The sequence below is a fragment of the Mixophyes fleayi genome, chromosome 5, assembly GCF_038048845.1.
Source record: "Mixophyes fleayi isolate aMixFle1 chromosome 5, aMixFle1.hap1, whole genome shotgun sequence".
NCBI lineage: Eukaryota > Metazoa > Chordata > Amphibia > Anura > Limnodynastidae > Mixophyes > Mixophyes fleayi.
Genome location: NC_134406.1, coordinates 106,459,210 through 106,477,672, shown reverse-complemented (window position 1 = coordinate 106,477,672; position 18,463 = coordinate 106,459,210). Strand labels below are relative to the sequence as shown.

The 18,463-nt window shown below is 38.4% G+C and overlaps 1 protein-coding gene across 1 annotated transcript in view; it reads left to right on the top strand.

Moving 5' to 3' along the window:
* LOC142158572 (ATP-binding cassette sub-family A member 13-like) overlaps window positions 1-18,463 on the top strand; it is a 126,495-nt gene that overhangs the window by 30,369 nt on the left and 77,663 nt on the right. Inside the window, exon 5 of the mRNA XM_075212652.1 lies at window positions 13,375-13,509. Coding sequence (XP_075068753.1) covers window positions 13,375-13,509 — 135 coding nt within the window. The remainder of the gene's footprint in view (window positions 1-13,374; window positions 13,510-18,463) is intronic.

Here is an 18,463-nt window from a genome sequence, read left to right as displayed (position 1 = left end):
CGGGGCCAGGTGTATAAGTGTCTTTAATAAACTGAGACCAGTTACAACAAGTTGTCAGGCTTTGGGAAATCAATTCACATTGATAAGCTGTCCATCTTCCAAGCCAGTTTCCCTTGGCCAGAATATTCCACTTCGATGAAAGTTGTACTTGAATCTAATCCTTTTTATTTTAAACTGTTTTGCTTGAGTATGTCAATCTATTAATTGTTTGTTCATTTTTTTATATCTGAATGCCCTGTACTTTTGTATATTAGTTCTATAATTTAATATGTAGCGTCCTTGATACTCTAACAAATCCATTAGCCCGTTAAGAAGAATATAGCTTGAACAAGTTAACCCTTTGAATGCCAGTGTGTGATTTGTTGATACATTTGATTAACAAGCTGTGTGTGCTTGCATTGACATTTGTGTAACAGTCTAGAGGTGTGAAGAGTTAACCCTTTGCTTGCTGGTGTGGGTCTTGCTGGTCCGTGGATAGCTAGAAACCTTGTGTGCCAGTGGGAGACAGTATATTGGGGTCCTATTGCACATATTCAATTGGTGGTTGCAAACCTGAAGTGTCTGGGGGTGTGAGAGAGCTGTGTTTGAGGGCGATTCAGTAAGTCTATAACCTGTGTGATAGGTAAAGAGAGACTGCGGGCTGGAATCGTGTGACTTCATACAGCAAACACCTCCAAAGTCACGGCAGCTGGGATCGTGTTCGTGACACTTTACTGTAAATAAGAAAAGTTCTGCTGAGCCTCAAAGTGTTGCTTATTCATATAGTGTAAGATGTTATTTAATGACTGTTACTACGGAGGTCTATGCTCCGTCTCCCATCTTGGTAGTGGTGTCCCCTGTGATCTAGTGAAGACAGGAAGTTCACCTTTCAGCTGGTTCTTCCAGTGACAATAAAACTTTGAAAAACGTATAAAACTGGAGCTGCATAAGCTTGTCATACTGCCTGTCTGCAATAGTCAGTATCAACTCTGAACAACAAGTTCTGAAATAAGTCCAAAAGCTTCTTGTGGTTTAACATCTGCATCTACCACCAACACTGCTGACACCTATTACATATAACAGAACAATTGCCCTGTTAATATGTTTCTACCACATAGGTCATGGTGCCCAGGACCCTACATTGAAGATAGCGCTTAGATATAAAGAAAAGTAATAGAAATATGCAAAAATAAAAGGAAGCTGTTTTTTTTTTTAAAAAAAATCCTTTATTTTAGTACACAGTAAAAATGCAAACTACAGGAGTCAGTATAAGCTTTGTATAACTGACAGGCTCCGAGAATTATGCGACATGGAAATTCACCATGGAAATGCAACTTAAATGTGAAAAGATATGAAAGGTCATATTAATCCCAGAAGAGAGTCCAAATGCTGATGAAGTAGATAGAGCCACGGGTATCATAGGCTTAGCTGTAGAGCAGCATGTATATTTAATAATCAACAGAAAGGTGTCAGCACAAGACATGGGCACCAGTGTATACAGATGTGTGTGGTCCAATGGAAGTAAAATCTGTTAGTGGCTATAGGTATTTCTTGACATTTATCGATGATGACACATGTGTACTTCATTAAAGCTAAAAGGGAAGTTGCAAATAAAATTGAAAATAATAACCTAGTGGAGACTCAGACAGGTCTAAAATTAAAAGTCTTAAGATCCGACAATGGCGGATCTCTGTGTCTTCAGCTGTAAAGTTTATGCACATATCCCCAAAGAAAAACAGCAAAAGTTAGATCCAAAATCAATAGAATGTATCATGCTTGGATACAGTTGTGAAAGTAGTGGATATAGACTTTCGAACATTGCAAACAAATGGCTCATAAAGTCAAGAGATGACCAATAAATTGGTTAAGTCTAAAAGCATTTTGTGGGTTAACATCTACCACCAATGCTGCTGACACCTATTACATATAACAGCACAATTACCCTGATAATAGGTTTCGACTTAATGACTTATCAGATGAGAAGCACTCACAAAAGAATACTAATACAGAAGCAGCTACTCAGGATTGTTTGTGCCTGCATCATGACTCCATTCATCTGCAGAAAGGAAACCGAGTGATAGATATTTCTGTCACATGGCTCCCCTCCAACCTCACTCTACATGAAAGAAAGAGTGATTGGTCACTGTCAGCTATTGCAGTGTAAAAGCAGATACAAGATTGAGAACAATGTCAGACCATGAAATAAGTGGTGGTACATTATTCTAAGTGGTAGAATCAGAGCCAGTTTTACAGAAAAATGAGCCCAGGAATAATATCAAGCATGAAGCCACCAATAGTACAATAATGCTGTGTAAAAGCTAGACAGAGCAATGGAAGTGCACTTGTTCATGCATTACAGCTGGTGAAAATTACAGAAGAGAAGTGGAACTGTGCAGTTGTCCATATGTACAGCATAGCAAAACAATTTAGAATTGCATGCAGAAAAACAGGAATTCTGCACTAGCACAGTCAATAGTCACATATGAAAACTAGAATTAGAAAGGGTTCAGTGTAAACACTCCATATTAATATTAACTAGGGGCGGGCTGGGCTGGGGGGCAGGGGGGCATCGGTGCCCTGGGCTAATCCGTCTGACCCCTGTTCTGACCCCCCCCCCGTGAATGCAATTTTTTCGTTAATATTTACCTGCGGCCGCATCACATGAGAGGCGATGCGGCCGTAATGTGATGCGGCCGCCTGTGCGCCCCCCCGGGCTGGCGAATGTTCGCCAGCCCGCACCTGATATTAACTAACTTTACATAGATCTGACTCTTTTACCAAATTAATACTACTTTCCAAAACTAATTTTAACCTCCCCTCCCACTTAATACAAAAATTGTAACAATAAAATAATAAACTGGAGAAAAAAACAAAGTAAGATCAGTAACAGTTGGCATTTTTTCTGAGGTCAATGTTCCTTAAAACATAGGCATGTACATGCCGATACCTGCCGTATTTTGTTTAAAATCGCACATGCACATGCTCAAAAACTAACCATAGAATGCAGCAACGTCAAATTCATCTTTGAATGCGAAGGGTCCTTATTACAGCATACTATTTCAAGGGCAGAACGGGGAAGGGACTGTGAAAAATGCATTTTATGTACAGTAGATTTAGTAATTTATAAAAAAACAAAAATGAAAACAAATCCTTTTTCATTTTAAAAGTTTTGTCATTAATATCATTATGAAAAGGTGACATTAATTGAATAGATTTTTTTCTGTGCGTTCTTTTGTGACTATATTTATATTCCACATATGTATTGGACGTATCCTGCCGGGTCTTCTCTGTTAAAGCAGCATGAACATAGACCCATATTCATCAACAGACGTTTCTTTAGTTCCGCTCCTTGTTGAATAAGGACTTGAGTATGTCCAATATATGTGCATCTTTTAAAAGAACACAAAATACGATTGCCTTGAATTACTTGAGGAATCAGACCCTATGTGTTATAGTTTTTTTAATGTAGATATTAACTGAGAGGTTCCTAGAAGCTGGTATATCACATGATTGGAGCAAGAGGAGTTTCTGGTCAACTGGAAACCCCCTTAGTGAGTTCCTTCAATTAGTCATTTTTATCATTATACATCATTGTACTAGCCTTCCTAAAAGGCATATCTGCTGATGCATCCACATTTACTGTTCCTGTAAAATTCTGTCACAAAGATACTGAGCAAGATAATTATTTTTATGCGCTTATGGCACATTCATGACTATTGCATGTATGGTTCATATTATATTCATACTCCATCATTTCCCCTCTCCTGCTATATGTAGAAACAACCCATCAAAAATCACAATTAAATTATTATGCATATGCTTACAGCCTTATGTACTCATAAGTTTTGAAAATTACTCTGCAACTCTTTTTGATGATATACTCTATTCCAGTCTCTTTGAGGTATTTTGTCCTTGCCCAGGGATATGGATGTAAGGAAGGACAAAGAAGAGCAAATACACGCCATGATACACCAGGATCACCTGCACTACAGAGATCTTTCCAATGTTTCTGACCCTCACTTTGCGCATCGGTGTCTGGCACTTTAGCTATTTTTTGTACAATTGTTGTACTTCTGCCCACAAAGATGGCTCCTAAAGCATTAAAATCACCACAAGTGGGGCAGTCTGTTCATCTACTATGGAGTTCACATTTTTATTCCCATTATACTACTGATAATAGGCTGGATGAGATTTACCTTGTTTCTCTGCTTTAGACCTTAGTCAACTAAGCAATGAACATCTGTTTTATTTGGGCTCTGATTTCCTTCCAATGATTAAGGATATTTTTTTAACATGTCCTGTTTTATTACAGTAGATAAAAGTTAAAGGTCAGGAGCTGATCCAGGGACCCAGTATTTAGAACTAGCTATTCATTGCTTGTCCAGGTCTCCTCAAAAACTCATTTGTCAATTCCTACACTGCTGACATCCCTGTCCTTTGTATTGAAAGCAAATATCTTCATTAATTTACTGCTTCCAATGCCTGGTTGTAGTGCCTGTTTTCCTTTAACAACACTGTATCTTTCATCAATTTTGCAGCTATTATACTTTGTAATGCTATAGTATATTCAAATTCAAAATGTGTGCTTTCTAATACTACATTTTCAAAATTATGTTATGATTACTATTTTCTTCTTATGAGCACAAGATACACACACACTAATTGTAGTTTGAAAATGTCACAACTCTTATGTGATCCTACTCAAAGGAATGACTTTAAAATAAAAGCTCCAAAAATAATTTGCTACTGCCTCTTAAAAAGCAAAACATAACTCTGCATCATTTTCCAACTTTCAGAATGCCCACCTAACACATGCCTCTGTTATTTGGCATAGCTCTGAAATCTAAAGAAACTTGCAAAAATACATCAATCATTACTCAAAATAGGGGGAAATTGAATTGGTTCAATTTGTTACTTTTGGCAGTAACGCGGCCTGCACACTATTGCCGTTACAACGGTAAGTGTGTGCATTATTACCATTAGTACAGTAATGTTTAATACTGATTTCTGCTCGTGGCTCAGCCAAGAGCAGAAATTCAGGCTAACATTACCATATTAACAGCAATGGTGTGCCAACAGCGTTACTTTATGACAGTAACACGGCCAACTGAATTCCCCCCATAGAGTTAACATCTCCAAGATCTGTCCAAGGCTCTGTAATTTAGATTGTTCAATTGTTTTCAGATTTTTCACACAAGGTTAGCACAAAATGATAAACCCATGTACAGTTTTTCTGCAAATGTTTAAAGATGCAAATATTTTTTCTCTTCCTCCAGTGGAGAATATTTTCCTTTAATTAGTCACATTCTGTAGCATCTAATTTTTTTCTTGTATCTTTAGATTTTCACTTTCCTCTAATTCTCTCGATCTCTTTGCTCTTTCTTATTTTCTAAAGTAATAATGCATTTACATAATGCCGCGTTCTTAGCAGAATCTTTACCAATGGTCTTCTTTCAATGTGTTTGCATTCATCAAAAAAGCACATCAATTTACTCTACAACTGACTACCCATAAAGTAATTTCATGCATATATTACCAGTTTGCTTAAGTCACTCCATGTTTCAATACACTTTCAAAATCGGAAAGCACAATACTCCAACCTTTTAAAATGCAGATTTTCCATTCAGACATGACTGTCCATTGCTCTTGGTTCACCTGCCTGCTCATCTCCTCCTTTTCAAGCCTAATTTCCAGCTGCTGGGTCTTCCTTTTTTTATTCGGGCTGTATCAGAGAACTCCAGTTGAGACTATTTGTACCCATGCTTTTCCTCATGCTAGATTAGACTTTTGGAACTTTTCAGGGCCTGCTTGTTAAAGCTATGCTGAGAACCATTTTGTTGTCCCTCAGCTTCTTGTTGGCTCACACCTTTTACATCTATCCCAGTAGATAGGTATGCCTCACATGTCCATTGCTGTTAATCCTGGGTTTTGACTGGCCAAGATGTTTGGCACCTGGACCACCTCCAAAGGCATATTGCAAGAACTTTACTAGCCTCATCAGTTTTTGTCCTTCTTTATGGTATGGTTAAAGTTTATTATATTGTTAGTCAGAATAATTATTAAATTATTTAATGGGCACAAATATATTCTTCAGTATTGGTCAGTGGGGGTAAAAACAATATATGTTGCTTATAATTCAATGGGTTTGGTACGAATCTCCAATGGTGAAAATGCAGACTTAAATTTTACTGACACGAAAATGCCAACAATCAAAATATTGACAAGGAGTAAATGCCTAATGTTACATATACTGAAAGGGAGGAAATCTCAAAAGGTTAAATACCAAAATGGAAGAAATCCACAGCATTGCTGGCATTAAAATAGCAATGGGAGCAGGTCCGGCGGCTATACAGCTGCTGGACCTATCGCAAGTAAACAGTGAAAAATTAAATACTTTTTAAAGTCAAAGCATGTCTCCCTCCCCAGTCATATTAACCTTAATGCTGCCAGTCTAGGGCTGGCCAGAGGAAAATCAGGGGAACGAACAGCACGGGGTCCCCCTGATTCTCTTCCAACCAGCCCGAGCTTAGCCAGCTGAGGCTGGTGGTACCATAGCATTGGAACCCATAGCAGGGAGTCCCCCTGCCATGATGACAACCAGCACCAGGCTGGTCAGCAGGGCTCTGGATTCCCTACGGAGTTGGGGTCAGGAAAACAAAATAGGGGCTCTTCCCAAACCCTTGGGCAGTAGGTGTGGAGTGATTAAAGAGTTAAATGTAAACCCTAGCCTATGGATGGCTGGAGGAAAATTGGGTGTACAAACAGTGTGGGGTGCCCTTGATTTTCCTCTAATCACCATAGGCTTTGCCAGCTGGGACTACTGGCACCATAGTAGGGTAGCCTGCAGCATGGGGTCCCCCTGCCATAATGACAATGAACCCAGGCTAGTCAGCATGGAACTGGATTCTACAGGGAGTGGGGTCTGCACAAATTTTTTTAGAACTACAAGCATCAACATATCCATGGTAGCCATGGCATGCTGTCACTTGGAGAACCACAAGTTCTGCCATGTCGTGACACACAGGGCCCGCTGAGCCATGTAGTCCCACATACTAAAATTTAAATAAACTAAACCCATCTTTAATACCACAAAGTTATATTAAAAAGAAAAAAAAAACAATCCTATTTACAAACTCTCTTCTAATTTCTTATTAGTGGTCCAGTCTTGTAAGTATTTAATCCACAGTGATATTTTTTTTAAAAAATATAAAACCGAAACCTCTTCCAAGTGTCGTAAAAAAATAATGTCGACATTTTCACTGTCAGCAGTCACATTGTCGGTATTTTATCCATGTCGGGATTTCTTCCATTTAGGTATTTAGCCTGTTGGGATTTGTTCCCTGTCAGTATGTACAATGTTAGGTATTTCCTCCTTGTCAGCATTTTGATTGTTGGCATTTTCCTGTCAGTCATATTTTCGTTTCTATTTTCACCGTCAGAAATATGACTACCATCGAATTCAAAAATTGATTGATACATTTGTGTCTTGATTAATTTGATAGCCGATTTCTGTCAAGATGCTGAGAATGCAGAAGGGGGAGTGGGCACCAGAAAATATACTAAATTAAATGAACTGTACAGAGAGTATAGTGTTCTCATTAACTGTAGAAAGATATACAGATAGCAAAGCCTATAGTGTATGTGGTAGAGATGAGTTTTCATAGACAGCATAAATCTGCAGATGAGAAATCATATGAATTTCTCAGATCAGTTTTGACATTTGAATTCAGTAATTGACCCGAAATTGCACAAATATAGGAAAATTGTTAGAGTAGGAGCGCTACGCTCCATCTCCTTATTGCAGCCCAAATCCCTGGTGGTCTGGTGGACAGAAAGTGGAGGAGGACGCTTATGTCCTGAATGCGCTACTGCGCATGTGCGACCAGTGCAGAAACTGGAAGTTCAGCTTTGCGCCGTTACTTCAATTAGACTGTGCACAGAGACAGACACACTGTATGTTGGCTGTGTACCGTTACATACAAGAGCCCTCAAGGTGCACATAACAGTGACCGAAGGCTGCCCACATAAACAAGTTACTGCACGAACGTGCAGTATATACCAATAACAGCCTGCATCTGTATATATTTATAAGAGCCTGCACCTGCATGCATATAAAGTAAACCTGCTACATATACAACTGTATGAACCTGCTGCTGTTGTACGACAAGTCATCACTGTGAGTACCTGCATAATCTGTTGTTACCAAGGTCAATATACAGCATCCTGTTTATGTTTAAAAGCATTTGTGGCTTCACATCCACCTAACACCGCTGACACCTTTCACAACATCAAAGGTATAACCATAATAATAAGTCAAAGCTCCAATTGCAGAATTAGACCAACCACAATCAATAAGTAAGGAACCAATCACAAAGCAACAATCATTCACATACATTTATAAAAATAGCATGCCATCAGTTTGACTCTCATTCTTTTTAAACTCTGTCATGCATTGTTAAATACATTGTTATGATTATATTTTTCTGTTTGTCACCTTCTATCACTAGTAGTCACAAATATAAGGAGACATTTACCAGCTGTTTAAGTATTTATACCACTCATATATTACATTTTCTTTGATAGATATATATATATATATATATATATATAGCAAACAAAAAAGATATATATAATGGCGCTAATTACCACAACGTAAATACAATTTGAATAGACAACTGGTATGAATAATATATAAAGTCCAGTTTTGAGGAATCAGTCTCAGAACAACACTTAGCTCGGTTGAGAGCGGCAGCCTCAGAGAACTTGTGACCAGATGGTTAGTCTGGATAACGATAGTACTGCATCAGATGTAACGACAATGCAGAAAAAACAGAACAAAAACTAACATAGTGTAGTATTGTTAAATGCTAAACTGCACCAAATCTGGAAATAGTCCTCCACCAGGAGAAAGAGTGCTAAATCAGGTAGTGAACCCAAAGGTGAATAATGTAGCACACAGGTGCAGAGTACATCCCTAAAAATATATTATCTGCGTACCAAATAGTCAGAAGACCGTGGACTTTCTCAGACCATACATAAAAGATCAGGCAATTCCTCTGTCACAACCTCATCCAATGGCGGTGATGAACAAGATTGATAAAAAAGAATGCAATGTAAAAATATAATCAATTTATTAAAATTGAATAGCACAGTAGTAACTCACATGAGGTAACCACAATAGCACTGGTCAGGGCCGGACTGGCCATCTGGCTCTTCTGGCAAATGCCAGAAGGGCCGATGGCCAGATGGGCCGGTTACTAGCTGGCCGGCCCCATCGCTCAGCGCACAGACTCTCATGCCGGAATTCCTGCATGACAGTCTGTGCGCTGAGAAATGGGGCCGGCTGTATACTTACTTCCTGGTGGCCGCGCGTCCTCTTCTCCCCTCCTCTTCTATGAATGGATCTGGCTATGTCACATGGGACGCGCACCACGTGATAGGTGCTGTCCCATGTGATAGGAGAGACTGCACAGCGCGCCGCGGAGCGCACAAGGTAAGGAGGGAGGGGGGGTAGTTTATGTGCCAGATTATGTAAAGTATGTGGGTGCCAGGGTATGTAAAGTATGTGGGTGCCAGGGTATGTAAAGTATGTGGGTGCCAGGGTATGTAAAGTATGTGGGTGCCAGGGTATGTAAAGTATGTGTGTGTGACAGGGTATGTAAAGTATGTGGGTGCCAGGGTATGTAAAGTATGTGGGTGCCAGATTATGTAAAGTATGTGGGTGCCAGGGTATGTAAAGTATGTGGGTGCCAGGGTATGTAAAGTATGTGGGTGCCAGGGTATGTAAAGTATGTGTGTGTGACAGGGTATGATTATAGTGTGTACGTGTGTGACAGTGAAAATATAGTATGTTTTGTGTGTGACAGGGTATGACTATTGTATGTGTGTGGGGGCCGGCGTATGACCATAATGTGTGTGTGGGGGGGGGTCAGTGTATGACCATAATGTGTGTGTGGGGGGGTCAGTGTATGACCATAATGTGTGTGTGTGTGTGTGTGTGTGTGGGGGGGGGCAGCGTACGACTATAATGTGTGTGTGTGGGGGGGGGGAATCGGTGTATGACTATAATGTGTGGATGGGGGGTCTTAATATAATGTGGGAGGTAGGCTGGTTAATCTAATGGTGAATTGCAGGTAGGGGCTAATTATTGGGTGCTATTCAATTTGTGGGGGGATGGAGGGGCAATTTAATAGTGGGGCCTATCAATTTAAGATGGGGTGATTGGATTTTTAATTTAATGCTGGGGTGGTTTGGGAGCTATTAATTGAATGTGGGGCTGTGTGTGGAAAATGAGGTCTATTTATTAAATGTGATTATGAGTTATTTAATGCCTGGGGTGGTTGTAGGAAATGGATATATTTATTAAACTTAAATGCTATTTAATTTCTTGCTGGGGTTGTTTGGAGAGAGGAAAATATTTTTATTTATTAAATGGGAATGCTATTTAATGTCAGGGCTAGTTGGAGGGAAATAGATTTATTTATCAAATGTGAATACTAGTATTTTAATGAGTGCAGTGAGGCCTAATTTTAAAACGTGGATGCTATATTGATTTAACACCAGGGCTAAATTTCATTTACTCATGTACTTTTTCTCCTAATAGGGCATCCATCATTCCAGGATCCAGACAAGCAGCAACTGATCTAAAGACACCAGCAGCCACAAGTGGTGACCATGACAAGACAGGTAGGAGAGACCAGGACAGTCTGCCAACTGTTCTGAATTTGGTGGGTGACTGTCCCGCTTAGTCAGGATTTGGTCTGACTACAAGAACAGTTGGGAGATATGTCCTACTTCACACTGTACTGCTTGTTAAGGCAGAACTGCGTGCACCTAACAGTAGTGCACACAGTATTGCCTGTGTATTCGTCAAAAATTTGTCTAATAGCCAAATTACATTATAGGAGCCCCTATGACTTAAGTGCCGGGCCCCCGAGCCTTAATCCAGTTCCGCCCAGGGAACAGCCTGCAGAGCAAGCCGAGGAGCTCTAAGTCTCATGAGATTTATTAATCTTGTGAAACTAAGAGCTTCCCTGCTCACTCTACAGGAATGTCAGCAGCATCAGAAGCATAGATAAGTACAGTGGGCTGGGGGTGTCATAATGTATCTGGGGGGGTGGCGTAATGTGGATTGGGAGGGTCTGATAAATGTAATGTTTTATTATAATGTATGTATCAACGCACCATTTTGACCACGCCCCCAACATAATGTAGCTACGCCCTTGGCGGCACCGCCACTGCACTGTCGCACACATTTTTTTCAACAGAGGTGGGCCTGTGTGCTTTAAATGCCAGGGCTGATTTTTAGTCCCAGTCCGGCCCTGGCACTGGTAGATGTCACCGCTTGTTCAAATATTATTATATATATAATATTTAAACAAAGAATACATGGTGTAAATAACAAGCTGAATGTAGGAACTTTTGTTTCTTACAGAAGTTTGTTACACTGACCCTATGAGAAATGCATGAAAAATGAATTTTATTAAATTGAATAAAATCATGTAAATTAAACTTATAATAACAACAAAATAAAATAACTAAATATCAATCTGAAAATATTTTTAAAACAATAAACAGCAACCTGTATTTTAAAACAAGCAAACAATGTATCCTACAATAACTCTTGCAAATGCTGTGCTATGCAGCCAAATGCATAGTGTGTAGCCCTTATATACCTTATTATAGTCCTTAGTGTTACCCTATTTATATAATTTAATAAATTAATCAGTAATTGGTTTGTGGGTGACTGATTGATTTGAGCAAAGGCAGTAACTGAGTTGATCATTTTTAAGCAGGACATGTGATTATTGTGATATATACGTATAGTATGCTATTTATATTACATACATTACTAGGGGACCACAGAGCTCCTTATTCACCTTCACCGGTACAACTTCAACATAAGAGATATTGGAGGCCAGCTATGCCTCCTGTTATTTTGACACCTCCTCCTTCAGCACAAATTGGATGTGGTTTTCAATCTCAATCTGCTGCATTTTCAATCCCAAACTACTGCCATATGGAGGCCGAAAACTAAAACTGCATCCATTGTGTGGAGGTTTGCAAACCCCTAAATTGCTGTCAGCTTAGAATAAACCACTAGTATTTTAGGCAAAACTTTCTGGTAAAATCAAATGGGAAACATCCAGTTTTACCATGCATTGGCTATAAGCCAAGAGCTACACTATATAGGGCCCAGACCTCTAGGGGATGATGCAAGCCAATAATCAAACTACAGCATTTCAGGCACTCCTGTTACTCCTGGCAGGTGGGTATCAGGGAAATACAGTAAAATGTAGTGCATGCCCTTGTGGAACTACAAGTACCAGCAAGCATATGGGCACCAATGCATTCTGTCACTTGTTGTAAGTGTTGCCCCATAATAAATGTGAAAGTAGTGCCCCTCTCTTCTTATAAATAATACCCTTGTTCTCCTAAAATAAGATTTAACAGCATTCCCATGCATCTAATAAATATTAGTAGTTGCACCGTTCTCCTAATAAATAATAAGACTTCTCCACTACATCTAATTAATAATTATATTGCCATTTTGGAATGCAATGATCACATTCAGAAGCAGAAGTAAATGCCAGATAGCTGCTGAACTTTGCTTCCAAGGCTGGTGCTGTTAAAGTAGTTGCATCTGGAGCTTGATACACCCCTTCATGTCTCAGTTCTGTGGGAGGTGGCCATTGATGTCATAAGCAACATAATCATTAAATCTCAAGTACTTTGTATGTAATCTTGTGTAGGCTCTGGAAATTCATTGGATGCAGCTCTCTGATGTTAGCTCCCCTTCATCGGGTCTCTAGACTGTGTATAGCTCTTTTGGCCATCATCCAGGATGTCAAACAACATCAAGGGGCATATTCAATTAGGATTTGCGGCCGTGAGTATGTGCAGCTGCATGGATCCCGTTACCGCAACATTCTGGATTTTTCCACGTTGTTGCAGGACCGTAATGACACTTGATGCGTAATCGCGAGTGTGAATCCTAATCGCATATGCCCCTAAGCATCTAACATTCAAGCATCCATATAATGGTATAATGTAATACCAGACATACTGACCATAGATTAATGATTTATAACTGTAAATTAACAGTGTGTTCCCATAGGGACCATTGATTATTCAAATAGACTCTGCTCCTCACTCAATGGCTGAGAATTTCTACTTATGCGTACTTTAAATGTAGGTACACAAGGGCATTGGGCCAGTCAGCTAAATACACTAGTCAGTAAAACATTAGTGTCATGCATCTAAAATAATGAAGCAACAGCTTACAATCTCTCCACTTTAACTACTGCTTTGCATTTTCCTTTCCTTTTTCTGCTATATTATTAAACGTGGATATAGAATAATAATTTAAGCATCTTCTTTCTGGATGTTTTACAGGTTTCAAGTGGTTTATGCAGCCGTTTAGGTCTTGATGATCACATTGACAAACTGGTCGGTACTTACAGTGGAGGCACCAAAAGAAAATTGTCTGCTGCAATAGCTTTGATTGGAAGACCTCAAATACTACTGCTGGTGAAATGAACATAATAAACATGCAATCTGATTGTGTTAACTAAAATGTGATACATTCTAAAATATAGTATTGTGAGTTTGACATAATGTAATACATTTAAGCAAAATTAATAAAAGCAACACAAATACAGCATAAGAAACAGTGAAATAAACAAATGAACACATTAATAATGTAAGGAAAATATGATATACTGTTTTGTTGTTAATATTAGAAAATTGAAAGAAAAATGAAATGACATACTGCAACTGTACTTTTTCTTACAGAAATTGAACATAATGATTTATAATCTTGACATATAAATTCATTAACAGGTCTCAAAGCTTCCATAAAGAATGGCTGCAGCATTTTGTACAAGTTATTTTGGGGAAAACTTATTTTGCTTTCTTTTAAAAAAAAGCACATTCATCGTGGTAAATACGTGCTTCATCACAAATGCATGGTGTGGAATTGTTGGTATAAATAAGAGTTTTGTTGGAGAAGTGAGGATAAAGTTTTGTTCAGAGTATATCCAATATTTTTTCTGTGTTTCTGTTCATTCCGAGATTAGTTTTTACACCATGATGAAATAATAAATAGAATGAGACCCTTTAAAGAGCAGGCAAGATGCAGGGTTTACCCATTAGTTTCTCACATCTTAGCAATACCCACCAAAATTTATTTTTATTCCCATAAGACTATTTTCACTTTGAACAATCTAACAGCAACACGAGGACAAGCTGTTAGTTACCTTATGATTACTTATTATAATCTGTATTTTTCATCATATTATATTTGACCCCCTACAAGAAAAAAATATATTATAAGTCAATGGGAAGTACAATGGCATGTGTAGAAGTTCTCCATCATAAGAAATGCTTTTATTAAAGTTATAGGACTCTCTTTTGTTTCTAATATCTTTTTTCCAAATAGAGCGCTCAGTATTCCTTAATCTACAGTTGTTTAAATTGAATCTAACTGATTTTATTAGTTTTTCTTTATACCTGCTATGTTTGTTTCCTGAGTTATTGTCAGAACTTTTTAATTCACTGATTTGTTGCTATTGTTGAGTAGAAATTTGTAATTTCAAGAAATGAAAATATTTCTCTGATTTCATTTTATCTTTGCTAGAACTTCCATTAGCCAATGCATGCAATTTATAATCACTATTGTGTGTGTGTTATAGAAAGGTATCCAAAGAAGTACAATTTGTATTTCTTTATATAGAAGTGTTTTTGTTACATTTTATGAAAAAAATGGTTTCCTTTCATTTAATATATCTGCTGTCTGAATAATGGTTTGCTTCCCTTCTCTTCAAGTTCTTATTGTGCAAATGACTGAATTTGTGAAATTGTTCTTGAGACATGCAAAGTAATCTGGAGGCACCTGGAAAGTAATGCTATAGCCCACAGATAATATGTGAGAAACTGTTATACATTTCTTGAAACTACACATTTCCCAATTGCCTTGGCGCTCTAGATGACAAAAAAATCTGGAAACAAATGTTGTCTATAAGTGTCTCAAAGTTTTACAACTACATCAAATTGTTTTCAGTTGTTTTAAATTGCCATATTGTGAAATTTTATCTCTACTGATGTAGAAGCATGACAGGTTAGACAATTCTGAAAGCTTTAAAATGTTACTAATTAGTCACAAAGTAATAAAAGTAAAGTTCAACATTCCCAAAACCACTTATAGATAAATGTAAACCATCTCCTTATGTTTTTGTGGCTGATGAGGATTCTGTTTAATACCAAATGTAGCCTTCTTTTCTGTTGTAGCTTGCTGAATTTTACTAGACATTACTGACCTGGCGTGAATTTGCCCCTTTCTCTATCTGTTTTCTGGTTGTGCACCAGTCACTCAATTACTGACCTGGTTTGTCCAGACAGAGTGATCCCAAGCTTATTATGGGCTAATTGCAGTAGTAGACAGGTTTGATGCTAACCAGAATTGACTGAAATCTACACCTCCATTGTGTACCAGAATACTCGCAGAAGGAAAGTTTGAAAATCTGATTGGTTCTGTACCAGAAATGAAAGAGATGGTCTCTGGTTCAACTGGAGAGAAGGTTGTTAGGAATAAGCTTTAATATAGCTTATATAGGAATAAGCTGTTAAAGCAGTTTGCTTTAAATGTGTCATATCCGTTTTCAATGTCCTACTCTGCAAAAATGATAGATAGAATGCAGCATTTTCTGGCTATTGCAGACCATTCTCACCTATTGAAAAATGAGTCCATGGTCTGGAATGACATACTTTTTCAGAATAACTATCTTAATTTACGACATATTTTTCCTGGAATACTGGATTTGGATAGTCAGTTGACTCTGGCATCAACAACTATATTACCTCCTACAGTCCAGGAATGGATACCAATTGTTCAGGTCTTTTGCATCCACAGCATTGCCAAGACACAAGACTAAATTTCTGCAAATTTTGGTAAAAAGGCAACATGCCATTTTCCTTAATCCTGGTTCACAGGTTTCCTCTATTTGAGCAAATAATTTGGGAACAAATAGATAACTCCAGAAAACTTTACCTTTAAGTCCACAATGAAGGAACAAATGTATAGAGAAGTAGTATGTAAAATGTCACTGACAGAAGGTTCAAACTCTTTTAGGGGATGCAACATGTGAGATATCGCAACCTGGGAATTACATAACGTTGTATTTGAATGATTTGTCAAGTCCATTTGTGATGGTTCTAGAGCCAGATGGGACAATTTGTTTTAGCAATGATTTCAGGCACTTGAACAGCCTGTCTTGTTTTGATGCTCATCCTATGTCAGAAGTTAATGAGCTAGACAAGACTTTATCCAATGGCAACATTACATTTGACCAAAGGTTACTGGCAAGCTCCACATCTATCTAGCATTTGCTACTCATTTTGACCATTTTCAGTATAAGGTCTACCAATATAGTTTACACAGGCACATATCATTTTCTGAATGCTCATGGATTGAGTTCTGAAACACCATACTGCTTATGAAGTCACATGCACGGATAATGTGGTGTTATATTCCAGACTGAGCCTTCCATTTGTCCAGTTTTGGATTTGTTAAGAACAGCTGGGATAACTGCAAATCCTGCTATTGCAATTACAGAAGCCATATATTTGGGCTACGTAATAGATCAGGATAAGGTTAAACCACAGTTGAGTAAAATGGAAGCTGTAAGCCAATAGTCCAGGTCGAAATGGCTTTATTGGGTCTGGTCATTTATCACTGATGACTTGTGAGTAATTTTGCTAACAGGGCTGCATCAGTAACTGGGGTTCTTAGCAAAAATATAAACTAGAGCAGAAATTATGGTTGGAACTAGCAGATGCTGCTTTTATGGACCACCATACTGAACTGTGCTTGGAATTGACTTCTCTCAGAGGATTGAATTCTTGTGGCGTGGATTCAACAGGGTACTGGAAATCATTCCTTATGGATTCTGGTCCATGTAACATGATAACCTCACACACTGTAGATTTGTCGGCTGCTCATTCATGGTGTGAATCTTCCGGTCTACCACAAACAAAAGGTGCTCTATTGGATTGAGATCTGGTGACTGTGGAAGCGATTGGAGTACACTACACTTACTGTCATGTTCATGCAATCAGCTGGATATGATGTTTGCTTTGTGACATTGGATTCATGAAATTCTTGTTGTTTATGCCAAGTTCTAAATCTACCATCTGAATATTGCAGCAGAAATCGAGCTTTGCCAGACATTTTTTCATTCTTCAACTGGCCAGTTTTGGTAAACCTGTGCCCATTGTAGCCTTAGTTTCCTTTAAGCTGACAGGAGTGGAATCTCTTGTTGTCTTCTGCTGATGTAGCCCATCCTCATCATGGTTCAATGTGCCATGCAGTCAGAGATGCTCTTCTGCATACCACTTTTGAAACTTATGGCTATTTGAGTTGCTGTCACCTACTCGTCATCTTGAACAAGTCTGGCCATTCTTATCTGACATCTTTCATTAACAGGGCATTTTTGCCCACAGAACTGACACGCACTGGATGTTTTGTGTTTTGAGCACCATTCTCTGTAAACTTTGTGCTTGGAAATCCCAGGAGATCAGCAGTTTCTGAGTTACTCAAACCACCCTGTCTGGCACCAACAATTATTCCACAATCAAAATCACTTAGCACACATTTCTTTCCCCTTTCTGGTCAGAACAACAACTGAACTTCTTGACCATGTCTGCATGTTTTTATGCATTGGGTTGCTTCCACTTATTTTGCTGTATAGATATTTACATGAACTCATTCTCTCGCAGAGCCTGTTTTGGCACTTTTTGTGTTGGTCACATTTGAATACAAATATCAATCATTTGTTAGTGTGGTACCGACGTCAATTATACTTGTTTCTTTAGAAGACTCTGAATTTCCAGAAAATATCGTTAGTTTGCTTATACCTCCTGTCACTACAAAAAAATAAAAATCTACCTAAAATGGACAAAAAAGGATATATAACTTGAAATATGGAACTCCCATGTTTCAAATAAAGATGCTCCTTATTATTTTGAAAGCAGGATGGAAGAAATGTGTGCCTCCTGCTCCATCACTGGACTTCTAATTCTTTTTGTATTGTAGGGTTTTATTGTCTGGTGTTCATCAGAAAATAACTATTAAGCATGCAAATCATTTGAAGAGGGGACTTCCCTCTTTCAAACATGGTTGCATTTGAGATTCTAAGTACCAGGGTGAAGCAGATATAGGACTTTAACCCCGTTCACAGGCTCTAATTTTCTGTAGGCAGTGGGGAAGGAGGCGAGGATGAACATCATGGTGATGATATCATTTAGTGACACTGAGTGTCATATTATCATCATATCTCTATTGTAATAAAAGACACAGGAAGTTCTGACAATATTCCAAATATATGCTGACAAGTGCTTGTAGCCTGCTGCTATAGACTTCCATTGTTGTTTTAGCATGTTTTTAGCCGTACCCTCCGTGACAAAATGACGAAAATAACACAAATTG